Source organism: Chiloscyllium plagiosum, unplaced genomic scaffold (assembly GCF_037043375.1).
Source record: "Chiloscyllium plagiosum isolate Xiang-an unplaced genomic scaffold, Cpla_swu_hap1 HiC_scaffold_36, whole genome shotgun sequence".
NCBI classification, from domain to species: Eukaryota; Metazoa; Chordata; class Chondrichthyes; order Orectolobiformes; family Hemiscylliidae; genus Chiloscyllium; species Chiloscyllium plagiosum.
Window position 1 is genome coordinate 11,700,136 of NW_028270174.1, and position 27,606 is coordinate 11,727,741.

The 27,606-nt window shown below is 44.2% G+C and overlaps 1 protein-coding gene across 3 annotated transcripts in view; it reads left to right on the top strand.

Moving 5' to 3' along the window:
* fam13a (family with sequence similarity 13 member A) overlaps positions 1-27,606 on the top strand; it is a 223,677-nt gene that overhangs the window by 32,477 nt on the left and 163,594 nt on the right. For all 3 annotated transcript variants that reach the window (XM_043674376.2, XM_043674377.2, XM_043674375.2), the window contains one exon: positions 16,212-16,421. In XM_043674376.2, the coding sequence (XP_043530311.2) occupies positions 16,212-16,421 (210 nt within the window). The remainder of the gene's footprint in view (positions 1-16,211; positions 16,422-27,606) is intronic.

Here is a 27,606-nt window from a genome sequence, read left to right on the forward strand (position 1 = left end):
CTCAAATGATTTGTCTCATTTTAGGGTCGGTTAGTTCGGTTGCCTGGGGGGCTTACAATGCCATCAGTGTAGATTCAATTGCTTTAAAAATGGCCCGGTCTTTTCTTCAGATAGATCGACAGAGAGTGAATATGTGCAATCTGTCTGCCAAATGTCTCCGTCCAACCTCCCAGGTGCACCGAGGCGAGCTTACCTAAGGCATGGTGGCCCTCAATTTAAACTCACCACCAGCTGATTCACTCCATTAAGAGAGCAACCATTGGGACTATGGTGACTCAAAGGTTATGGGGAGAAATCAGGATTAGGGTATTGAGTTGGACAATCAGCCATGATCCTGATGAATAGCAGAGCAGGCTCAAAGATCCAAGTGGCCTCCTCCTGCTGCCTCTGGTCCTTTCTGAGCTATGGCTGCTTACCAGAGAAGGAACAGGAGAATAGCCCCATACAGTCCCAGTGAGCATTGACTTTTACCTGCTAATGCTTTGTGGTAAAAGCAAACAACAGTTTTTTCTGAAAAGAAAAGCACAAGAAATCCTTACTAGGTAATAATAGCATGTCCTAATCACTAGCAATTGCATCCAAAATCTCATCATCAGTATAATCGAGGTCCCAGGACTTGATTGGAACAGCTGCAAGACTCAACTTTGGCTGAAATTAAATTAGGAACTTCAGGATAAATGCTTATTGAGCTGCTTGAAATGTTTGGTGTGCTTTGTATGTTATAGATGGCACCTTTGTACTTAGCATTTTAGTAGTTGGAAGTGAAGGACTCCATATTCCCTGATGTAGTTGATACTTGTAGCAAGAGTCATTGGTACAAGTGTGAGAATTTAACATATAAACAACAGCCTTACTGCATATCACTAACGTGCTGAGGCTCAAATGAAAATAACTCCATAACAGATGGTACATTGATGTTTAACATGGGAGTACCTCAAGGTAGGACAACAGAATACTGAGACACCTGGATCAAATGGACATGGACAAGATGTTTCTACTAGTGGGAGAGACTAGGACATGAAGGCACAACCTCAGAGTGAAGGGATGTCAATTTAGAACTGGGATGGGGAGGAATTTCTTCAGCCAGAGGGTGGTTTCTCTTTGGAACTCACTGACACAGTAGGCTGCGGAGGCTAACCATTGAGTGTATTTAAGATAGAGATAGATAGCATCTTAATTAGAAAGAGGATCAAAGGTTATGGGGGAGAAGGAAGGAGAATGGTGTTCGGAAACATATCAGTCATGATCAAATGGCAAGACAGTCTTTGTGGGCCAAATGGCCCGGTTCTGCTCCTATATTTGGTAATCTTATGGTCTAACATGGAGCCTATAACCAGCAATCCATTCCATTCCGGGCCACATTCCTTCGGTTAGCTGCTAAGTATATCTCTTCAGTCTTGGTGCTTCTGGGAGCCTGCAGAGAGACAGACAGATGCACTTAGATTAGATTACTTACAGTGTGGAAACAGGCCCTTCGGCCCAACAAGTCCACACCGACCCGCCGAAGCGTAACCCACCCATACCCCTACATTTACCCCTTTACCTAACACTACGGGCAATTTAGCATGGCCAATTCACCTGACTTGCACATCTTTGGAGTGTGGGAGGAAACCGGAGCACCCGGAGGAAACCCACGCAGACACGGGGAGAACGTGCAAACTCCACACAGTCAGTCGCCTGAGGCGGGAATTGAACCCGGGTCTCTGGCGCTGCGAGGCAGCAGTGCTAACCACTGTGCCACCGTGCCGCCCACTTGTTTGCCCTTCTCTCTCTATTCATTCAATCAAGGAAAGGATACAAAACTGGAGCTGCTTTATCTTGTTTAGATCAAGGCGCAGTCTGTGTAGTTCAGGGGTGGCTAAGCTTTGGGTTCAGCTGATGTTCGCTCACCCATCACAATACATGAGGTGTGAAGGTAATTACTGAGGTCCCAGACTTGAATGTGAAACCAACTGGATAACTTTGGAACATATAGAGAGTGAGAATTTCAGCTGAGGACGCAACATCCTGTGGGTTTCTGTAATGTTTTTGGGAATTCTTACCTGCCTCAGGTTTGAAGGAATATGCAAAGACAGCAGGGAGGTGATGGTATAGTGTTAATGGTAACGTAACTGGACTAGTAAACAGGAGACCTGGACTAATGCCTGGCAGCAGGGATTCAAACTCACACCATTCAACCACATGGCAAAATTTGAATTTGATTGATTCAGGCTGGAACTGAAAATTGGTCTTCGTGATAATCATAATGGAACTGTTTCATTATGATTATCATGAAGACCAATTTTCAGTTCCAGACTGAATCAATCAAATTCAAATTATCTGATGTAATAAAGCTCTTTAGGGAAGGAAATCTGCTGTGTATAGATATTTCTGAATCAACCAATTAAGAAATGTTATTACACACAGCTGGAGTAAGTAGGCCTTCTAGCTGAGAGGTAGGGACTCTACCACTGCACCATATCTGCCGTTTCTAGCCTGCATAAGACTCCAGACCCTAATTAACATGATCAATTCCTAATTACCCTCTGGGATGGCTCTAGCTAGCCACTCAGTTCAAGCTTGATTAAGAATAGGCACCAAGATGTTGATGAGGCCTGTTCTGGACTACTGTGTTCAGTTCTAGTCGCAATGTTGTAGGATGATAGAAGCTGGAGAGGGTTCAGAAGAGATTTACCAGGATGTTGCCAGGAATGGTAGGTTTGAGTTAGGGACGTTTTTCACTGGAACATCAGAGGTTGAAGGGCGACCTTATAGAGATTTATAAAATTGTGAGGGGTATAGAATGTGAATGTTAGGTGTCGTTTCCCTAGGATGGGGATTTCAAGCCTAGGGTGCGTATTTTTAAGGTGAGAGGAGAAACAAATTGTAAAAAGACCTGAGGGGCAGTTCTTTTACACAGAGAGTGGTTCATGTGTGGAATGAACTTACAGAGGAAGTGGTGGATGTGGATACAGTTACAATATTTAAAAGACATTTGGATATGTTTATGAATAAGAAATGTATGGAGGGATATGGGCCAAGCACAGGCAGGTGGGACTAGTTTAGTTTGGGATTATGGTTGGCATGGACTGGTTGGGCTGAAGGGATCTGTTTCTGTGCTGTATGACTCTGACACTATAAGTGTTGACCTTGCCAGTGACTCCTATTTCCCATGAAGAAATGAAAAGATAACCTTGAATCTAATCTTGAACCTGGGCAGCACGGTGGCACAGTGGTTAGCACTGCTCCCTCACAGCGCCAGAGACCTGGGTTCAATTCCTGCCTCAGGCAACTGTCTGTGTGGAGTTTGCACATTCTCCCCGTGTCCGCGCGGGTTTCCTCCCACAGTCCAAAAATGTGCAGGTTAGGTGAATTGGCTATACTAAATTGCCCATAGTGTTAGGTGAAGGGGTAAGTGTCGGGGAATGGGTCTGGGCGGGATGCTCTTCGGAGGGTTGGTGTGGACTTGTTGGGCTGAATGGCCTGTTTCCACATTGTAAGTAATCTAAATTACTGAATATGGATGGGGTAAAATGGCTTCTGTAAATAGGCTGAACATTTTCATTGTTTTGTCTGATAAGTTTGTTTAATAAAGTAACTGCTACAGAAGGTCTGCCATGATGGTTCTGTCACTGTTAGACAACAGGAGAGTGATTCTGCAGGAAGATGGAAATATTTCAACTCATTTGAAAAGTGAGGAGTGGACATGATTCAAAAAATGGATCATTGTTTTGAGGAGGTTTAAGGAAGTTTCTGCAAAGGTTCAAATCTCTTTTTTTAATTCCTTTATAGGATCAAAGCCAGCAATTGTTGCCCATTTTTAATTGCCCTTGAACCATGTGACTTGCCATGGTTATTTGTTTTGGAGGGTAATAAGGTGTTAATCATGTTGCTGTGAGTTTGGAGCCATATATATGCCCCTAAATGGGCCAGGTTGGTCACGTCAAATCACGTTATAAGCCCAGTACCCCTGTGGTAATAAAGCATGCAAGAGATTTCAGTATTGTAATCTAATCTTGGGATTTAGATTGCAAAGTGCTTGAGCTTTGATCATAGTTTGCTGTCATTCTAGTTTGTATTGCTCTCTTCCTGCTTCATACTGTGGCTGGTGGCTCCTCCGAGTCTCTGTTGTTCACAGTGTAATCCATCTGTCAGTTTACATCAACTCCCATTATGTTGCTGGAAAATCACACCTTGGAATCTGTGCGCCACATAATGTTACATGTTTTCCATTGTCAGTTGCTGCCTTGACATTCAAACGTGCCTTTATTCATTTTTGCTTGGATAACTGCAGCTCTAGAAACACTCAAGAAGCTTAATACCATCCAGGACAAAGCAGCCCACTTGATTGGCACCACATCCACAAACGTCCCTCCACTACTGACACTCAGTAGCGGCACTGTGTGCCATCTACAAGATGCACCGCAGCAACGCACTGCTGCTCCTTCACCAGCATCGTCCAAATTGTGACCTGTATCACCTAGAAGGACAAGGGCAGTAATTCCATGCTTTTGGAACACCACCCTTGGAACAAGAGCCCCTCCAAGCCACATACACATGGTTAAAGGCAGCATCTGAGGAGCCCGGGAGTTTCAGTCATTGAATTTTACACTGGGATGAGACATCCAAACAGGAGGCCCCTGTTCTGACTTGGCACCAGCCTCCAGTATTTACTGTGAGGGTGTACACTTGACATGGATATCATCCAACAAGCTGCTGAGGAAGTGAGGCACATAGAAGAGGTGAGTATTTGAGGAATGCAGAAGCCTTGTAGTTCCGGAAGGGAAATAGAGACATGTGAACACCTTTTTAAAATTGAGGAGTTGCTGCACTGGGAGTCAATGTAGGTCACTGAGTGTAGAGGTAATAGATAGATGAATGGGATCATATATCTAAATAAGCTTTTTCATTGCTGAGTTACATGAATTACTTATTGGTCTCTCAGTTCACATCTCACAGAACTGTGATTCACAACATTGTAAGTGTTTCCATGACTGTATGATTTCATTTCATGAAGTGTAATCTTCAAATGATATGTTATACGGACAGGGTCAGTTCACTGCACTGTGTGAGCAGACGCTGATTTCATTTATGTTTCAAATAAACATGCTGATGATGAATGTTGTAGCCACCATCCTTGTCAAGTGGAAACTGCAGGGCCTGTGGCCAAAGGAAACCCCCTCCTGGTCCAACAAACGAGCTTCTTGTCATTAATTAGCTATAGTTTATTGCACATTAGCAACTAGTTGCAGGTTACATTAATGTGATAGACATTGTTACAGAGACTTTAAGGAGGATCAAATGATAGGTCTGACTGCTTCGGGATCCTAAGCTGTTAACTCAGGAGTCTATATGGAGTAGACCGTGGTAAATTTGTCATTCTCAGTTTCAACCCTACCAGACTCTTACACAACAAACAGTTTTTAGTTAACCCTTTTGGGGATGGGGCCATGGGATGGTTTAGAAGTAACCATCTTACCTGGAATTTGCATGGATTGGTCATTATTTCTAGGAATATTATTTATGTTCCACAGGGAATGACGAACTTGTCTTTACTCGTATTTGCCTGGATGAATGGAGCTTCAGTAACACTCAAGGAGCTAGACACCATGCTGAACAAAGAAGTCCATTTGATTGGCATCCAACATATCCAGCCCCTTCATCAGTCATACCTTCCACCACCAAAGCTCAGTAGCGGCCGTGTACTTCAAGACATGATTACAGGAATTCACTAAGACTCACTTGACAACACATTCCAAACCCGTGACCTCTATCACGTAGCAGGACACGGGCAGCAGATACATGGGAACACCACCACCAGCCTCCCCTCCAAGAGAATCACCATCCTGACTTGGAACTTTATGGCTGTTTCTTCCATGTTGACAGGTTAAAATCATGAAAATCCCACCATGTCCCTCTACTTGGATGGCAGCTCAACTCCATCTTCTGAGGTGCAACTAGAATGACCAATAAATGTTGACAGAGCCAGTGACATCCAAATGTTGCAAACAAATATGAAAAGTGTGCTGAGAAACTGAATAGGAGCAAAGAATTGGGTGGCAAAATATTGGGGAGCAACTTGGCGATGACTGTCACTGGGGATACAGGTAGGGTTTTGGTGTAAATTGTGGATCAGCTAACCCGTCATGCCTGTCCTAAATATGGGCTCAACTCCTTATTCCTGCCTACTCTCAATAACCTTTAAATTCCTTTATAAATCCACAACCACCTGACCGAGCAGCTTGTTAGTTAACACTAGGTATCATGGTTAATGAGTTGTACATGTTCCTGTGACAAAGGCACAGTGCCATCAGAATATTAGGACCCTACACTGTTTTATACACGATATCTGAAATGTGAGGCTTTGGCTATGCAAAGAGATTGGAGAAATTGCAGTGGAGGAGAAGAGTTTAAAGAGAAATTTACTGGAGGTGTTTACCTTTCTGAAGGATTTTGATTGAGTTAATGATTTCACTGGTTCGTATATCAGTAACCAAGATCACACAGCAATATTTTGAAGAAGAACAAGGGCGTTTCCCCTGTTTGCTGCCAACATAAATCCCTCAACCTGCACCACTATAAACACTTTAATTGCACATTTATCTCGTCTCTGCTTGTGGGGACACGGTTTGGCTGCTGTGTTTCCTACCTTATAATAGTGACTACACTTCAAAAGGACTTCAATGACTCTAATGTGCTTTGGGAAGAATGCGCCCTTGAAGCACACCTTTACAAATGCAAGTTCTAACTTGTTTATGTAGCTAGAAAGAAGGTGTGTTTTATAATAATCAGAGTTACTGATAGAAGCTATGTAACTACAAGAGCAACAATTCTTCATCTTCCTTTATGCTCTTTATGACTGCATGTCTATCTGTTTCACACTCTATCTGACTGTCTGTCTCTCTCTCCTTTTGTCAGATTCTCAATTTCTCTTCCTTTCCCTGTCTGTCTGACTCCCTGTCTTTCTTTCTGTCTTTCTCGACAGAAACATCTAGCTCACCCATCTTGCCCCCTCCATTTACACAGGAATAAGAGGAACGAGATCTCATCTTGGCACAGCTTAGTCCCTCAGTATAATTGTAACTGTCATTGTTCAACTGTCTGGCAAAGACCTAAGAGGAACCATGGACATAAAAAAGCATTAAGAGAACTTTAAACAGCAACCCATCAAAGGGAAGGATGTCAGTCAAAACAAACTGACCAGCAATCTCCTGTAGTTGTAGAGATAACTAGGGACTGACTACCACTCCCAGTAGAAACCCTTTTACCTTTCCAGGAATATACAAAATAAGAGTGTTAAATAACTAACGGCAACCATTAGTCTCTGTGTTAGTGGGCTGATATCTTAGTGTGGATTAGTCTGCTTTGAAGGCCACAGCTGGAGAACAACTGTTAGACATCCCAGCATTGCAGGTAAAGAAAGACACTCACACACCCTGAGTTTTAGAAGCTAGGCAAGTGAAGTCACCATCAAGAAGCAAAGATTTGGACTTCATCAAGCCTTTGACAAGGTTCCAAATGGTAGACTACTTAGTACATTCAGATCGCATGGAATTCAGGGTGAGCTTGCCAATTGGATACAAAATTGGCTTCATGATAGGTGACAGAGGATAGTGGTGGACGGTTGGTTTTCAGACTGGAGGCCTGTGACTGGCGGTGCCCCACAGGGATGGGTGCTAGGTCCACTTTAGTTTGTCATTTATATAAATGATTTGGATGGGGATATTGGAGGCATGGTTAGTAAGTTTGCACATGACACCAAAGTTGATGGTATAGTGATAGTGAAGAAGGTTGTCTAAGATTACAAAGAGATCGTGATCAATTGGGTCAGTGGGCTGAGGAGTTGCAGATGGAATTTAATTTGGATAAATGCAAGGTGTTGCATTTTGGTAAAACGAACAAGGGCAGGACTTATACAGTTCATGGTGGGGCCTTGGGTAGTGTTGTAGAACAGAGAAACCTCGGAGTTCAGGTATATAATTCTTTGAAATTTGAGTTACAGGTAGACAGGATGGTTAAGAAGGCGTTTAGCACACTAGCCTTCATTGCTCAGACCTTTGAGTATAGGAGTGGGGCATTACGTCGAGGTTGTACAGGATGTTGGTGAGGCCACTTCTGGAATACTGTGTGTAGTTCTGGTTGCCTTGTTATAGGAAAGATATTATTAAACTGGAGAGAGTTCAGACAAGATTTACCAAGATATTGCTGGGACTGGGGTGATTGTGATATAAAAAATAGAGTGAACAGACTGGGAGTTTTTCGCTGGAGCATAGGAGGTTGAAGGATGATCTTTTAGAAGCTTATAAAATCATGAGTGACATAGCTAAGGTGAATGACAAGGATATTTTCTCTTTGGTAGGCAAGTTCAAAACTGGGGATCGTATTTTTAAGATGAGAGGAGAAAGAATCACAAAGAACATGAGGGGACAACTTTTTTTACACAGAGAGTGGTTCGCATGTGGAATGAACTGCTAGAGGAAGTAATGGTTGCAGATACACTGACAACGTTTAAAAGACATTTAGATAAGTACATGAATAAGAAAGGTTTGGAGGGATATTGGCCAAGCACAGGCAGGTAGGACTAGTTTAGTTTAGGAACACGGTTGACATTGACTGATTGGACTGAAGGCAGTATGACTCTATGACTAATTAAAATGTCAATCATTAATTGCAGAGCCAAGAATCTTGAAATAGATTGTTTCACTACCAATGCAACTCAAGAGCTGCAACATTGCCTCAAAAACTGGCTCAAATATCTGTTTAACTTCTTCTTACTCAGTACACATTTCTCATCTGTCTGTATGTCTGTCATGTTTTTTGTCTTTTCTCATGTCTACTAACTAATAAAACTCACCCTTTCTTTAACTTAAATGAGCATTGTTCATTTGGCTCCTATTAAAACATAAACACATTAGAATTGTAAAATGGTACCCAGAAGGAAAGGAATCCTGTGTAAATGAACCTTGTTACGATCAGCCATGAGTGGGGTTGGGAAACAGAAGTGGAGTCAGTTTGTTCCTCCTGATCTGAAGGCTTATCTGAATGGGGCTATCATGTCCAAAATCGTAATGAACTGTGGACCTTCACCCAGGCACCAATTGTACCAACAGACACAGCCACACACCGACACATAAACATACATACACATAAATACACATGGGTTCTGTGTACAGCAACATTTAAGAAAATGAGGTGTTTCATTCGCCTTTTTTGCTTTTATTAGTACACGTGAAGGTGATAATGGGGGAAATATTTCACAAACACAAGGTAGCAATGAAGATATTTCACCCCGTCCTTTCTGTTTGTGCAGCTCTTGTGAACTCTGAGGTTTAGCTGACAATGCGGTTGACTCAGTGTCACCCAGTTGCTCTCTCTCTCTCTCTCTCTCTGTTTGCTTTCTCTGTGTTAGTCCTGTCATTGTCCAGTAGAGGTTGCTGTGGGGCAATCCAGGAAACTCTGCCCATTTCTTTGAGCCAGGGTCTGAAACGAAATGCGATAGGTGGAAGGAGGTTAAGGTGAGGGTGATAGGCCGAAGTGGGGGTGGGGGCGGAGAGGTCAGGAAGAAGATTGCAGGTTAGGAAGGTGGTGCTGAGTTCGAGGGTTGGGACTGAGACAAGGTGGGGAGAGGGGAAATGAAGAAACTGGAGAAATCTGAGTTCATCCCTTGTGGTTGGAGGGTTCCGAGGCGGAAGATGAGGCGCTCTTCCTCCAACCGTCATGTTGTTGTGGTCTGGCGATGGAGGAGTCCAAAGACCTGCATGTCCTTGGTGGAGTGGGAGGGGGAGTTGAAGTGTTGAGCCACGGGGTGGTTGGGTTGGTTGGTCTGTGTGTCCCAGAGGTGTTCTCTGAAACGTTCCGCAAGTAGGTGGCCTGTCTCCCCAATATAGAGGAGGCCACATCGAGTGTAGCGGATGCAGTAAATGATGTGTGTGGAGGTGCAGGTGAATTTGTGGTGAGTATGGAAGGATCCCTTGGGGCCTTGGAGGGAAGTAAGGGGGGGAGGTATGGGCGCAAGTTTTGCATTTCTTGTGGTTGCAGGGGAAGGTGCCGGGAATAGAGGTTGGGTTGGTGGGGGGTATGGACCTGACGAGGGAGTCACGGAGGGAGTGGTCTTTTCCCCTATCAGCGTTCCGAAAAGACCACTCCCTCCGTGACTCCCTCGTCAGGTCCACACCCCCCACTAACCCAACCTCCACTCCCGGCACCTTCCCCTGCAACCGCAAGAAATGCAAAACTTGCGCCCACACCTCCCCCCTTACTTCCCTCCAAGGCCCCAGTGGATCCTTCCATATTCACCACAAATTCACCTGCACCTCCACACACATCATTTACTGCATCCGCTGCACCCGATGTGGCCTCCTCTATATTGGGGAGACAGGCCGCCTACTTGGGGAACGTTTCAGAGAACACCTCTGGGACACCCAGACCAACCAACCCAACCATCCCGTGGCTCAACTCTTCAACTCCCCCTCCCACTCCACTAAGGACATGCAGGTCCTTGGACTCCTCCATCGCCAGACCATAGCAACACGACGGCTGGAGGAAGAGCGCCTCATCTTCCACCTAGGAACCCTCCAACCACAAGGGATGAACTCAGATTTCTCCAGTTTCCTCATTTGCCCTCCCCCCACCTTGTCTCAGTCCCAATCCTCGAACTCAGCACCACCTTCCTAACCTGCAATCTTCTTCCTGACCTCTCCGCCCCCACTCCCACTCCAGCCTATCACCCTCACCTTGACCTCCTTCCACCTATCGCATTTCCAACGCCCCTCCCCCAAGTCCCTCCTCCCTACCTTTTATCTTAGCCTGCTAGACACACTTTCCTCATTCCTGAAGAAGGGCTCATGCCCGAAACGTCGATTCTCCTGCTCCTTGGATGCTGCCTGACCTGCTGCGCTTTTCCCGCAACACATTTTCAGCTCTGATCTCCAGCATCTGCAGTCCTCACTTTCTCCAGGGTATGAAAGTCAAGCACAGGGGAAGCAAATAGGGACACACTGGGAATGCCCACTGTTCAAGAGCCTATGTAACCTAATATAACCCTCACACCTCAGGGCTGTTTTGTGGCTGCAATATTTTTTTGGCTCTCTCTGAAGCTGAGTATGGTTTCTGCAAGAATGCCAGCTTTGGATCTCAACAAGTCAACCGTTATCCATCAAACTCTGCCTCCTCGAATCAGCAGGTGGACCACACCCAAGGGAATGGGGCGAGGAGCTATACATATACCTCCCCTCCCATCTTGTGACATGCTGCGTGCCAATTGGATGATGTATGACTGTTAACTAAATAGCCATTTATTCCCCCATTTTCAATAGTTTTATTTCTGGCTGAAGAGAAATGTTCAAAGAAAATGGCACAAAAAAAAGACACATGGCTAAAATCCCTGTGATTTTTTTGGCTGGGTTTAGCACAACAATGTCCTGGAGATTGATCTTCAATGGTTGGAGACTCCAGATTAAAGCTAGACCATGAGGTTGAAGTGTGTAGTCATGTTGCCCTATGCCTCTATTCAAGGCAAGTGTCACAGTAGATATGCAAGGCCATCCTAGATATGCTGCCTAGCCAATGCACTCTTTAATGGTCCCTGCAGGGCTTTCCACTATTCGCTTCAAGTGGGCGAAAATCCTCTTTTCGGGTCTCCGTGATGGTCCCAAAGGAAAATGGTCAGTTGGGATCTCACCAGTCGTGAGGCCAAGCAAGTTTTCAAACTCGGCTTCACAACAGGTGTCAAGTCTGAAGAATCCGTTTAAGGAGATGTGATGGAGTAGTGGTCATGTCACTGGGCTAGTAATCCAGATGCCCAGGCTAATACTCTGGCATTACCTGTTCAAATCCCATTCTGGCTGCTGGTGGAATTTGAATTCAATTGTGAATTGAAAGATGGTCCTAGTAATGAGGATTGTTTACTGTAAAAACCCACCTGGATCACCCATGTTCTGTAGGGAAGGAAATCTGATATCTTTACCTGGTCTGGACGACATGGGACTCTAGACTTTGCTCTGAACTGGTGCTGTGAGACACTCAGCTCAAGGTCATTTACAACAAACCCTGGACTTGCCAGTGATGCCCACATTCCAAGAAAATGAAAATCAAAGTAATAAGGGGGCTGTTACATCATGTTGCTGCAATGCCACTACTGATGGTTGTGAAACTGAAATGTGACAATTTCACAGAAGCATTTTCCATTCTGAATGTGACTTTGGAATGTAGAATGAGAAATACAAAAGTTAAAGATGTAATGTTTATGTTTCAAAATGTATTGCGGCTTGGGCAAATATCCTTTTACTTTCACCCACCAACAACCGAAAGATGGACTAGCAAATGAGAAGTATTTTGGTGTTCAGGTTAGTCATTCACCCTCCAGAGAACAAGTAACTCAATGCATTGGTGTTGAAAAATTGACTTTCATCCATTAGATTACAATTATTTTTACCACTGCTGTCACCAGTTGTGTTTTAAAACTATGTTAATGAATCTCAATCAAATAATATTGAAGGGACTGAGTTAAAATACAATTACCACTTCATTCAAAATGGCTGTCAGAGGCTTGTGTTACCCCCTACGCATATGTAGCATTGTGAATTTTATTTGTAGTTTGGGACAATGTTTGTTCTCCTCAGACTATCAGTTGTTATACATCTTAGCTTTGTTGTAGGTAATTGTTAGGGCCGTAAGGTGACGGAAAGTATTCCGCAACCCTGGGGTCACTGAAGTTTCATGCACGCGTTCGCTTTGCTGGGATTCAACAGGAAAAGAGGAGGCAATGCTCTCACCAGGTAAATGTTACAAACCAGACGAGCAGATCTCCCACGTTGTCAGTCACAGCAGTGCCTCTCCAAAGCCTGTGGGTTGGCAAACTGCTGCCAATCTTAGATGAGCTGTAGTTACTTCTAAGTAAGCCCTGGGATAGCCCAAGCTATTGTCACCAGCCCCTTCTATCAATTCCATGTCTTTGTCATGGCTTCTGTTTTGTTGTGTGTCTTGCTGACCACATCCATGAGTTTGGCTTCAGTGTCAGACTGGTTGGATAGAAGGCTGTGATGGGTGCGTGGATCCGTGCTGATAATTAATAGGCTTGTGGCATATTCAAAATGTTCAAGCTTTAAGTTCAAAATTACAGAAGATCTTTGAATGAAACTACTAAATGTCGACTCTCCGACTCCTCGGATGCTGCCTGACCAGCTGTGCTTTTCCAAAACCACACTTTTTGACTCATAACCATAGGATGCAGATCTCAGATTTTGTTTTAGAAAAGGATGTTCATCAGTTGTGGGTTTTTCTAGCTGGACCAGCATTTATTGCCCATCCCTGATTGCCTTACAAGGTGAGCTCACTTCTTGAACTGCTGCAGTCCATTTGGTGTTGGGAGACCCACTGTGCTGTTAGGGATGGAATTCCAGGATTTTGACCTAGTGACAGTGAAGGAAACATGATAAAATAATAAGTAAATAAGATCTTGAGAGGCATAGATAAGATGAATGGCAGGTGTCTTTTCCCTAGGGTGGGGAATTTCAAGACTAGGGGACATATCTTTAAGGTGAGAGAAGAAAGTTTTAAAGATGACGAGGGGCAATTTTTCTTACACAGAGAATGGTTCATGTGTGGAGTGAACTTCCTGAGGAAGTGATGGATGGTGGTTCAGTTACAACATTTAAAAGATATTTGGATAAGTACATGAATAATAAATGTATGGAGGGAAATGGGCCGGTGGGATTAGTTTATTTTGGGATTATGGTTGGCATGGATTGGTTGGGCCGAAGGATCTGTTTCTGTGCTGTATGACTCTATGACTATGGCTTGATGAAAAGTGATATATTTCCAAGTCAGGATGGTGCGTGGTTTAGAGGGGAACTTGCAGGTGTTGGACTTGCCATGAATCTGACCTCCTTGTCCGTCTAGACGGTGGAGATTATGCTGCGAAAGGCAAATTAATTCAATAATTAGTCAAAGAGGACAATGGAAATAAAGAGAATCATTTCTGCACAGCCAGTTGTGATTTGGAATGTATTATTTGAATGGAAGCATATTCAATGGCAACTTTCTAAAGGGAACTGGATTAACCCTTCTGATCAAGACTCTGGGGAAAGAGCAAGGAGAGTGGAACTAATTGGAGAAATCAGCTTGGGCATGATAAGCTGAATGGCCTGCCCTGAATGGGTAAGCTCGCTAGTAATAAATGTGTTTGTTTATGTTGTGACCTTCTTGCAGTATTAGCTTTGCCAGTCTGTGGGAAGCAATTACAGAGCAATTATAGAGAATAAATTATAGAGCAATTTAACCGAGCCATTATTTTATGCATTTCACACATTCCTGTTTGATCCTTTGTTTTTATACCTTGTGACAGGTTCTCCATTTCCAATCACTTTCCTCATCTAAGATTTGAACATTCCTACCTCATCAGGTCTAAGAGCCTCCGTGATTCCTCAAAGGTTCCCATTTCAGATTTATCCTGAAAAGGGAAGGTATCTTAAAGTCTGAGCAATAGGTGAAGTTAGCAGCAGCAACATAAATGGTGTTCGCCACTAACAGGATGCTGCCTTCAAACCAAAAAGACATTCTGCCTGTCACACTAATGTAAATTAATTTCAATGTCACTGTGATGCTAGGTATGTAACCGTGCCATCCCAAAGACAGATGGAGTGTGATCCTTCAGCTGTTAGTAACAGGCAAAGTATAGTAGCTAAATATAGTACCACAATATAGTAGCTTTAAATGCAATTGGATAACATTTGTTGGATAATCCTGAATGTGTGAGGAATTGTGCTGGCGACCAATTTGGGATTATCAGTCCTGCCTGTAGTCTAGTGCATTTGAATATCTTGGAAGCTTCATATGTTAATGTTCAGTGCAGACAGAAAACATATGTACACAGATGTGTTAAATGGTCAATAGGTGGCCATGAGAACCTTGACATGCCAATTCCCCATTGGGTGAGAAGGGTGGCTAGTTTCCCAACTAGTGGCCTCTGAAAGCCACACCCCTCCCTTTACCTCGCTAGGTGACCTCCGACCCCTGAGAAGGAAAGAGCCTTGCCTTTCGCAGCTCAATCAACTATTTTTCAGAAGCGCTGGCTAGGGCAGGATTTATTTACCACCCGTAGTTACCCTTTTGAAGGTGGATGGTGAGCTGCCCTCTTGAACTGCTGCATTCCATTTGGTGTAGGAAAATCTACATCATGCTGTTGGAGAGGGAATTCCAGGGTTAAGGATTCCAGGACTCTGGACAGGCAGACTTTAGAACGAGAAGCTTCCCAGCTTGGGGTGGCTGGCAGGCTCTGGAAAACCAAGGTGTCAACGTCAAAATCTGTAATAGACCAAAAATATGCCCACGTTCACCCATCTGCTCCTCATGATCTGACTGGCAGATGATTGAATGAGGTCCCTCAGTGGTGGGAGTGGCATGTCAGCCATCATCTAAAACACTCATTCCTACGTGTGAGAATCAGAAAACTGTCCACAGGAAGTAGAGTCAAGTCATGTGAAGCTCCAGGTATATAAAATATACACTTTATAGTTAACGATATTTCAAACCATATAATCCCGACAGTGTGGAAACAGGCCCTTTGGCCCAACAAGTCTACACCGACCCTCCAAAGAGTGGGCAGCACGGTGGCACAGTGGTTAGCACTGCTGCCTCACAGCGCCAGAGACCTGGGTTCAATTCCTGACTCAGGCGACTGACTGTGTGGAGTTTGCACATTCTTCCCGTGTCTGCGTGGGTTTCCTCCGGGTGCTCTGGTTTCCTCCCACAGTCACAAGGATGTACAGGTCAGGTGAATTGGCCATGCTAAATTGCCCGTAGTGTTAGGTAAATAGGGGTATGGGTGGGTTGTGCTTCGGCGGGTCGGTGTGGACTTGTTGGGCCGAAGGGCCTGTTTCCACACTGTAAGTAATCTAATCTAATCTAATCTATTCCATCCAAACCCCTTCCTCTACATTTACCCCTGACTCTTGTACCTAACCAAACATCCCTGATCACTATAGGCAATTTAGCACAGAGTAGGAGGAATCCCACGCAGGCATGGGGAGAATGTACAAACTCCACACAGAGAGTCACCCGACATTGGAATTGAACACAGCTCCCTGGTGCTGTGAGGCAGTCGTGCTAACCATTAGAGCCACTGTGCTGCCTCTGTGCTTGCGTTGGTAATGTAGGAAAGCCTTCTCTTGACTGAGGGTGAGTAGTTATTGTGTGGCATTGACTCAGAATCTATGGTGCCTTGTTTCTCGCAGGGCTGGAGCAAGAAGGCCTCTTTCGGGTGAATGGGAACGTGAGGGTGGTGGAGAGACTGCGGCAGAGGTACGACTCCGGAGCGAAACCAGATCTCGTCCAGGAGGCCGATGTCTACTCAGTCGCCAGCCTCCTCAAACTGTTCCTGCGGGAGCTCCCCGACTCACTCATTGTCTCCAGGCTGCATTCCAGGTTCATGCAGCTCTATCAGGGTAAGTGCTCAGTCTGTGTTAGAGACCGAGGGAGAAAATGGGCAGCACTGAGGTTGGCACCATGATGGCTGTGCCGTCGATGGGCTTTGTAACCGGGAGCGGGGGACCCTCATCAGGGATACTGCCCCAGAGTGAATCTCAATTCATTTCTGGGATGGTTGAGAGAAATATGGCAATTACCCCATTCTGATTGGGAAGAATCAAGCCTCGGTGCAGTGATCATTTTAATGACAGGAAGGTTGAAGAGAGGGATGATGGATGATAGGGGTATGATGTCTGGGAGGATGATGAATGTGGTTGAGGAGGGTCGGGGGATGGGGAATGGGAGAACAGAGAATGCAGTTGAGGAGGGTCGGGGTGGTGAATGGGTGGGCGGTGAACTTGGTTGTGGAGAGTCAGGGGTGGTGAATGGGGGGGCTGAGGATGTAGTTGAGGAGAATCGGGATGGGGAATGGGAGGGCGGTGAATGTGGTTGAGGAAGCTTGGGGGGTGTGGAATGGGAGAGTGGTGAAAATGGTTTAGGAGGGTTGGGGTGTCGGGAATGGAGGATAGAGGATGTGGTTGGAGGATGTGACTTTGGTTGAGTATTAGTTATGATTCCGGTCATGAAACCCCTGAGTGTCTCCCTCAAAAAATTGGTTTATAGAACTGTGGAGCACCCAAAGCATTGGTCTGTGTGTGTAATATACAAGCTCCATATTAAACAGATCTGCCCTTTTAAACAAGCGCTCAGTGTTGTGTCAGGAAAGCAAGCCACAGAGAAACTAATTGATAGAAATGCAGAGCAGACTGACCTTGATGGTGGCTGTGATGGTGATGGGGATGCAGGGATGCCTTCAAAAAATCAGGGTGGAACAAATTGTCTAAAAATCGACTCAAAAAGATCTTCTGCACTAGACTGCTCCATCCAGTGGCCAGCACCTGTCACTACATACTAATGTTGAGTAGGCCATTCAGCCTTTTAAATCTATTCTGCCATTGCATTAGAAATTTTAACTCCTTTGACCCACCTTGGTTTCAACTCCCTTCTCACTGTAGTTTAACAATTATCTATCAATCTGAATTTCGACACTTTCAATTGATTCCCAACCTCAACAGCTTCTTGGGACAGAGAGTTCTGGATTTCATCCTCCACTTTTCAGTAGAAATAGAATCATAGAATCCCTACAGTCAAAAAGAGCTTGCACCAATTGTCCAAAGAGCATCCCACCCTTTCCCTCTAACCCTGTATTTCCCATGACTAACCTGCACAACCCTGAACACTATGGGAAATTTAGGATGTGTTATGACAAGGGGTAAACCCTCCTACTTAATTTAAACATGCAACACAGAAAAGATTTATCCTCTGCAATAATCTGTGAAAATTTGAGAAGCTAAGAATTATCCCAAAAGTGACTATTTAATGTACAAAAATTTTAAGAACTCTATTTTTTAAGTCTAACATAGAACATTAACTAACAACTATTTACAACTCCTTTCTCTAAATGATCCTTTACTATCCCTTCTGTAATACTAATCTGATAAAACCTCCAATTAAAATTTACCAAAAAGTTCAAATTTCAAAACCAGCCAGCTGTCGAACCTTCTGTTTGTATCTTCCTCTGTCTTATTTTCATCTTCTTAGGAATTATGTTTCACAGGTCATTGATTGATAAAGGTACCTTTAAGAGAGCTATTTTTTGGGGCAGTCTGTGGCTTGGCAGTTCTCCCCTCAGCTGTTCAATTTTTCCAGGTCTATTACCCCAAACTTGATTGGAAATTGGTATTTTGGGGTATAATTTTGCCGAATTTGAATTTGTTTTTGTCTCATAGCAACTCAGCCAGTGCTAGCTGCTGGACCAAATGTTCCATTGTAAATCCTCCAGCACTCTGTGTGTTTGCTAAGTCCTTCACTCTTTTAAAGGTACAGTACACTTCTACACCTTCATAACACATTGCTAATTTACCTAACCTGCTCATCTTTGGACTGTGGAAGGAAACTGAGCACCTGGAGGGTACCCACACAGATATGGGGAGAATGTACAAACTCCACACAGACAGTTGCGTGAGGCTGGAATCGAACCCTGGTCCATGGTGCTATGAGGCAGCAGTGCTAACCACTGAGCCACCCTGTGAAATGCTTCATGACATTGATCCTGAACAGCCTGGCTCTGGTAGTTCAATTATGCCTCTGGCAATCACCCTCCCCCCACTCCCCTCGCCCCCACACTCTGAATCCCCTTGAACGGGCAGGTACACTTTAAAATTTGAGCCAAGCCATTTCAAAGTGAAACCAGGGAGCATGTTTTCACACAAAGGGAATTGGAAATCTGACGTTTGTTCCTCCTACAAACAATGAAAATTTTCATGGCCAAGTAAGGATTCTGCACTAATTTGGAGACACCCAACAAAAAAAATCACAAAACTGCAAAAATGATCAAGTGCCTCTGCATGTGTTATATCTCATGGTCTATATGTAAATATACCTTTAAGAGGCATTCTCAGGAAATCATCTTACCACGTGGCCTGAGGGTATGAAGACCTCATACTCCATCTCAACCCCAGAGCGTTAGCAGCATGACATGCCACTGGAAGCATGCTGTTCATTTATAATCTAAGGTGTGCATATGCTAGTTAGCTGTAATGAACTTCTGTTAGGTTCTTCAATTCTGCAACATCCCCCATTGATTGTTATGTCGCAGGGTATTGACATAAGCATTGCCACATGAGGCTAAATACCCTGTTGGAGTCAAACTCACATCACAGTGCCCCACATTTTACAGTTCTTGAACTGCTGGCAAGATGTAAAAAGCACTTCAGGAAGAAATGTTGATAGTTAACGGCATATGTTCAATGCAACATAACTAGGCTGGAAAAATAGGCTGCTCATCTTCTGTTCAGGAGTGAGGATCTCCTCCCACACTGGGTTGGTGGTCCCTTGCATGTGGGCCTGAAGCATCTTGGGAAATGAGCTCCTCTGAAGACTTAGTTCAGGGCAGCCACACCAGAGGAGGACACACTTCAGGGATAATGCTGAAACATTGAGAAGAGCGTTAACTCCTGGGAGACTGTCACCCTGGACTGGACCAGGCAGAGGCAGAGTCTGTAGGAAGGATCCCAGCTTCTGAGACCTGCAACATCAAAACGAAGAGGGGCAGTGAGAACAGCGAGTGGGTCAGGGAGCAAAACTGGCAAAATAAACCGGAGTATCTGGAAATGAAATACAGTGATCATTTTTGAGCACTGTTCTGAGGTAAACACATTGGATCAGTAGGCGTCATTCACAGGTTTTTTTTTGCTGGATTTTCCTTCTAGAAAAGTCTTCAAGATCTCTAGTCAGCCCTGTCAACCATCTTCAGACCCATGGAAGGCAATCATCCTGTTTCCAAGGGACAACCAATAACAATAACCTTGACCTTCCCATCTTGCGGGTCATTTCCTGTCCGCACACCATCAGTCCTTTCTGAACTACACAGTTTATTTCTCGAGTTTGTATTCGCCTGCATTCAGAGTCAGGTTTATTCAGTAATGTGGCCAACCTAAACAAGTATTGGCCAGTTGACTATTCCCTCAATTGTCGCTATTCCTTCTGCTGGCCAAATATTTCAACTCAAACAATATTTTCCCTTCCAGAAGCTCATTAACTAAATGACAAAGCTTTCCCAAGCTACCACGTTCAGCAGCACAGTTGTAGCACCCTCTGCAGACACAGTTCATGTACTGCAAGACAATATGTACAATCCTTGACTTCTGTTTCTATTTGCCAACTTTAAAACTAATCGAGGCCAATGCAATAGCCGCACCCCCTCATTTCTAAGGGTTGCAGATTTGGAGACTGAAATATGTGTTTGAGGTTTTCTCTTGGTTCATATTTTGGCACCAAGTTTTGAACTGGCCCTGAAAGGTTATTTCAACAGGGATAGGGAGCTCTAGTTGATCCACACTCACTCTCACGTCGCCAGCACAGGGCTGAATGAAACGCAGCCTATCCTGGACATCATGGCTACACTTTGTAGCTCAGCTCCTGATACAGGCGAGTGCCTGTCTGCGTGACTTTGGCCCAATACGGGCATTCAGAATTCAGATATTTTCCTCTAACTCTGTACATCCCCTCAGCCCAACGTCACGATGCCAGAAAACTTATTTGCTAGCTCCTTCCTTTAAGTATTTTTTCCTGAGTTACTTTATCTTCAGTGGGTCATCAAGTGGATTACCCCGCAGTGACTCCCACTTGATCTCGGGTGCAATGGCCTTTGCTGTCAGACTTATTGGCAAAGGTCCCATTGAGGTCCAGACAACCCAGCCCCAGAAGACTCTGAACTGTCTGGCTCAGGGAATCATGTTTGGGTGGACAGATGGTCTTCTGTCCCTGGGAATCCTCCAGGAAAATTCTAGGAGGGATACCAGTGAATGGCTTCACTTGTTGAGGGGGTGATTTGTCCATGAAAACCATTAGAGGCCTGCTTAGATAATGGCGATACTGAGAGGGTAATGACTTTGACCATCTTGCAGTCTCATGCACACATTATACACAAGGTTGTATTGGAGTTACTATTTCCAGGAGTAGTGAGAATTCAGAAACTTCACCCATCTCGACATTGTTTGCTGTTGAACTGAGAGCAACTTTCTGATGATGCTTATCAGAACCAATGCATTGGAAGCAGAAAATGTTGGATGCTTCATAAAGTAACAGTTGTATGTTGCGCTACTAACCAAATCCCATCCAAAACAACCATATTGTGTCATGTATTGCATCCCTGTACTATTCAGTCCTTGGCAAATCAGGGTCAATTTGACATAAATCAATGTTAGTTTTGCTCCTAAACAGGCCATTGTGCAGAGGTTGAAGTCTGTGCAGGCCTTGGGACAGCTTTCTTTAACAATTAACCTATCAAGGATTCAGTCTGACCCCAGAAAGTGTAGACGAGCGAGCATTGGGAACCACAGAAGGAAATGAAAGACTGATAATTGGACATTTCCCTACCTCAAGACGTCCCAACTGAATAGCTTTGCACTGTAGAAATAAAAACACATGATTGCTAAGTAAGGTAATGACTGCACTCAAACAGCTCCCGTTTGCAAAAACCAAAATACAATGTCCAACTTTAAATGTCATTCCCTGAATGGGCAGCATTCACTAAATATTCCTGAGCGTGTCATTAATTAAGGTGATAATGAGTTTAAGATTGTCAGTCAGTCTGGTAGTGTGGATGTACTGGAAGCTAGAAATATTAAAACACAGGGCCCAGTTCTTTGCAGGCAGAAGGAACATATGCTGACATTGTGTCTGTTTCAAATTCACAAAATAGATGGCAGCCATTCTCTGGTTCAGTTCAGAGGGCAACATATCGATGAAGCATTCTTCCTTATTTAAAATTAAACAAGGCGTGGCAATTAACTGTCAAGACATCATCTAACTGCTGCATTCTCACTGGAACGACTCGACCAACCTGAGTCCACTTGCCAACCAATCAGCAGTCTCCTCTCATAATGTACAAAAGAGTTGTGTTTCCTTTGCATTGGTATTGTTGTGAATTGACCTGACTAGTGGAAGACAAAAAGCTTCAATAAGATATTTTTCTTTTTGCAATATTTAGTTGCTAATTTGTGCACAAGCAGGCCCACAACTAGAACTGAGCTAGTATTCAGAATATCTGGTTTATTAGAAGATCCGCCATGATCTTAATAAATGGGGGAGCAGGCTCCAAGGGCCAGACAGCCTACTCCTGCTCTGAGTTCCTATGTTCTTATTAGACATTGGTCGAGGGAGAAATGTAGGTCAGACCACCAGGAAGGTTGCGGCTGGTCTCATACAGCTATTTCAACAGGATAATGTACGTCCTCTTGACAGGATAAACATAGCTTCCGCTTAGCAAATCATCTGAAAAATCATCGCCTTCAACAGTGCAGCACTCCCTCAGAACTGCACAGCAAACCTTAGTCAATATTGTGGGCTAGAGATTCCACTTTGTCCAAAAGGGCTTGAACCCAATATCTTCTGATTCACACACAGCAGTGCCACCCACTCAATCAAACTGGCTAAGAGCAACATTCACAGTGATACATTTGATCAAAATTGTTTGTAACAATGCAATACAAAATCAATACTATGCAAAACAATGTTGATAGCAGTGTTACAAAAGAATTCACTGTATCTGTGAAAATAATGAGTTGTGATGTTTTCCAGCCCTGAAAATAGCTCTCCGCCAGGGCTGACCAATGTGCCAGCAAAGATTATGTACTAAAATAACACAAAGAACTCTGGATGCTGGAAACTCTGCTTTCTCTCCACAGGTCGGTGCAACATCGAGGGCCAAAGGGCCTGTACTGCGCTGTAATGTTCTATGTTCTACACAGTCAGATCTGTTGAGTTTCTCCAGCAATTTCTGTTTTTTGTTTGCTAAAGATGATGTACTGATAGCCCCAGGTTGCAGTTTGAACCCATGACCTTCTGACAGTGACACTTGAATGCTAACCTTGGACATCCCTCTGTCTCAGATGCTAATCTCATAGCTCACATGGTTGGGCAGGAGTGGTAAATGCCAGAAAAAAGGGGGAAATGTTATTGCACGCCCAGTCACTCAGCCTTGAAGGTACAAGACTCCTGCAGATTCTGCTGAGAACCCTGGCCTTCAGAATGAAGTTCCTCCTGAAAATTGGACTCACTCCACCTGACAAAGGAGCATCGCTCCAAAAACCTGACTAGTGGAAGACAAAAAGCTTCAATAAGATATTTTTCTTTTTGCAATATTTAGTTGCTAATTTGTGCACAAGCAGGCCCACAACTAGAACTGAGCTAGTATTCAGAATATCTGGTTTATTAGAAGATCCGCCATGATCTTATTAAATGGGGGAGCAGGCTCCAAGGGCCAGACAGCCTACTCCTGCTCCGAGTTCCTATGTTCTTATTAGACATTGGTCGAGGGAGAAATGTAGGTCAGACCACCAGGAAGGTTGCGGCTGGTCTCATACAGCTATTTCAACAGGACAATGTACGTCCTCTTGACAGGATAAACATAGCTTCCGCTTAGCAAATCACCTGAAAAATCATCGCCTTCAACAGTGCAGCACTCCCTCAGAACTGCACAGCAAACCTTAGTCAATATTGTGGGCTAGAGATTCCACTTTGTCCAGAAGGGCTTCTGGTTTGGTTTGCAGTGGGACGTGAACAGGCCCCTCACTGGGCTTGACTTAAAATAAAAATAGGAAACCCTAGAGATGCAGAGTAATGAAGAGAAGCAAAGGTTTGTGTCTTTCGTCAGAAGTGGGAAAATTTAGAGATGCATTAGATCCCAAGCAAGGGTGAGAGAAGAAAAGCAGAAGGATGATCTGTGATCGAGTGGAAGACAGGAGAGATTGACAGACAGGAAGGTCAGTCTTCAGGGGCAAGGTTAGAAACAAAGATTTGTGCCCAGAGCTTCTTTGCTTAAAAAAAAACACTGAACAAAGCAAAGAAAAGGAAATGAAATGGAGCAACGAGTATAGTCAGCCATTGTTAATCTCAGTGTTAAATCCAGAGGCTGTGAAATGCTTAATTGAAAGAGAAGGTTTTGGCTCCTCAAACTTCGATGGATGTCCTCACAGCAGCAATGCAGTGCTGCCTTAACCTGCTGAATATTTCCATCATTTTCTCGTTTTATATTCAGCCTCCACAGTGTTCTGCTTTTCGATGAGAATTTCACTTGATTGTGGTTGTAATTTCGGAAGATGCATGTTCAAGTTGAAGTCAGTACTGCAAGGGTTAATATCAAGTTTCGTGATCATCTTTTGACCGGGACAGGAATGGGAAAAGAACAGTTAAGTGTTTGGTGTTTGCATGTCATGGGTCAAGAAAGCTCTATTGTCTGTCACCCATCACCACATTAATGCCAAGCAAAGCCTGATGTACTGAAGCTTAGGTTAGATGCCAGCTGTTAACTTGGTGACCTTGTACAACATAGCAAACTGAGCACTTGAGCTAAAATAAAATAAATAAAACAAAGTAATCCTTAATGTCCTCAACCACTAGTCTCCACATTTTTTTTATTGGATGTCTGTATCAGGAATACCAAAACAACTGGCTTCAGTTTGAAACTGTCTCATTGTTTTTGTCTGATTTGGTTAACTCCCTGCTTTTGGAAGACCTGGGGCAGCCTCAGAGGATCTGATAAGTGTCTGATGAGTTTGCACATGATTTAAACAATAAAGAACTTGTGGCGTGATTTAGATAACAGAATTATCTTGGTTTTATTGTCCAAAACTTTAAGTTAAATTGTATTCATATAAATTTTAAACATCATCAGGTTTTGACATTCAGTTCAGGCTGGGCCACATTGGTTGTTGTAACACAGTTATGTTCTGCACCCCATGGCTAAAGCAGGACATGTTTTCAGTTTAATTGTGCTGCATTTTCCCTGAGTGAATCCATTATGATATTCATAGGTAGATTATCTTGGTTCATATAAGTCATTATGTGACCCGAGTGAATTCGAGCTGAAAAATACTAAATGTCTGATGTCCTTCAGGTTTTCAGCCATAAATTGTATCTTTTTCACCAGCTTTTGGGTCACTTTTCCAGCTGCACAAATTGGCCATGGATTTTCAAGCCAAAGGATGAATCCCCTGGCAGCTTTCCTGCAATCCGTTCCAGGGAGCCCTCCCTGTTAGTAGAAGCAATCCTGAGCATGGAAAGGGATCAGCAGACTAACCCTGCAACTGTGGTCTTCCAGAGTTAGCTGAGAAGATTTGGCTTCACCCACCCTGAACTACTGAACAGTTTCCAACTTGAGCATCGTCCTGAGGGCCCAGCCAAACTCAACCATGAGCTGCCCCCAGGTCATCAGCTCCAGTCCCAGAGTAATCATACAACGTACAAGGAACTCATCCAGTCCCATTGCTGTGTGCATCGCAGGCATGGTCAGCATTTATCACTCGCCCTGAACCAGGGCATTCTGCATGTTGTAGGGGCAACCAGAGTGCCATTAGGGAGGAAATTCCAGGATTTTAACCCAGTGACACTGAAGGATAAATTTCCAAATCAGGATGGTGAGCGGCTGGAGGGGAAGTTGCAGGTGGGGGTGTTCCTATATATCCACTGCCCTTGTCCTTCTAGATGGTTGAGATCACGGGTTTGGAAAGTGCTGTCTGAAGGTATATACTGCTATCACTGTGAGTTGGTAGTGGAGGAAGTGAGTGTAGAGGGTGGTGGATTACAGTGGCAGGAACAGAAATTACAGTACCCAGTCCAGCTCTCGACCCCAGTGCACCAGCTGCTCCCCCTACCCATAGTGGGACCTCTAGAATCTCAGGCCCTAGTTATTGAGCCGTGAGGTAGCCTCCTGCCCCTGAGTGGATGCCGTGTGAATCAATGTCCTGGACATTGCCAGGCTTCTTGCTATTGTTAATATTGGAAGTGCCCCCATCCAGACAAGTAGGGAGTATTCCATCGCATGGCTGACTTGTACATTGTAGATCTTGGGTAGGCTTTGGGGGATTAGGAGGTGACTTATACAGAGCAGAATTCCCAGCCTCTGTATTTGGTTTCAGTATCTGGGATGTGGCGAATGGTGCTGAATGTGGTGCAATTGTCGATGAACATCCCCATGCCAGATCTTAAACTGAAGGGAAAATCATTAGTGAAGCAGCTGAAAATGGTAAAGTACCTTGGGGAGCTAGAGCAGATGATCAACCTTCAACAACTGCAACATCTTCTTCTGTGCCTGATATGATTCTAACCAGTGGAGCATATTCCCCAATTCCCATTGACACCAGTTTATCTCGAGCTCCTTAATGCCACCCTTGGTCAAATGCTGCCTTGATGTCAAGGGCAGTCATTCACCTCATCTCTGGAATTCAGCTTCTTTGCCCATATTTGAACCTGGATTCTAATGAGATCAGAAGCTGATGGAACCCAACCAGGGCACACAGTTGGTGAAAGAACGAGCAAATTAATCTCATTCCTGCTCTTGGTCATGTCTTCTATCACTATTTTATGTGTGTCCCAGCTCCCTACTTGTAATTGTGAAGACTGAGTGTGTATTTTTGTATGTGTGTGTGTATTGATCTGTGTGCATGTGTATGCCTGGCAAAATGTGTGTGTGTGTGTGTCTATGTATGTCTGTCAGCATGTGTCTGTGGGTGGGTGTTTGTGTTTATGTATGTCTGTGTGTGTCAGTGTGTAAGCCTGTCTTTGTGTCTATATGGCTGTGTGTGTAAGTCTGTGTGTGTGTCTGTGTGTGTGTCTGTGTGTGGAGGGATGTGTGTGTGTGTGTCTGAGCTCAGAGTGAGAATGGCACAGTCAGCCCACCTGCCCATTGCCGTAGTTTGTCTAAAGTTAGTGTGTGCATTCTCACCCGGTTGCGAGCAGCTATTTTGACGAATGTTTATAATTTTTGTGAGTCATGTGGTCAGTCATGTGAAATGAGACCCTTGCACCAACTGTCCTTCCTGTGTCTGGGAGGTTTCATATCCAAGAGCGATTAGCATCAAATCAGATGATAACTGTGTCTCTCCAGGTATTAGGGAAACAATAAATCCTTGATCACATACTTAACAGCTCCATTGGAGCATTGGACATTTACTCTTTGATTTTGAATGTTGTGCGATACACAATGTTGCAAAGATGTGTAGCCGCAGTAATGCTATGAAACAAAATTAACTGAGCTGAATGCTGATCTCATTTAAAATGATACACAGGCTATTTAGGTGCCCTCTGTTATTTTCTCTCTGCTATTCTACCAAGTAGCTGGTGTTTGAGAGCTGGAATTTGAAAATTACTTTCTGACATTCTGAACCCCTGACGAATTTGTGTCTCTCTCTGTTACCTGTTGCCACGTGCTTCTTTCCTCATCTTCTGTTCTCTGTTCGAAGGCAGGTCAGATCCACAATGCCAACACACCCACCATGGGCAGGGCAAGGAGGCAGCTCCTCAATTCACCACACTGCGGATGGCATTCCCTTTTCCAGACTGTCTTGCTCTGTAGCTGCCATCACCATCCGCATGTCACTCCCTTGTCTCCCAGCTTTTCCACTGCCGGAACAGGAATTATACGCTGTGCTGATGGCACAGATCTGCTCTAGCCAACAGAGGTGACAGGCCTACCCAGAGATCTGAGGTGCTGACGGATGATATCACCTGGAGCTACGGTAGAGGCTCCAAATTCTTCTCCATCATGGGCTATGATCTCTTCTGCTTTTGCCATTGGCTTATGTTACAAACACTTACAAG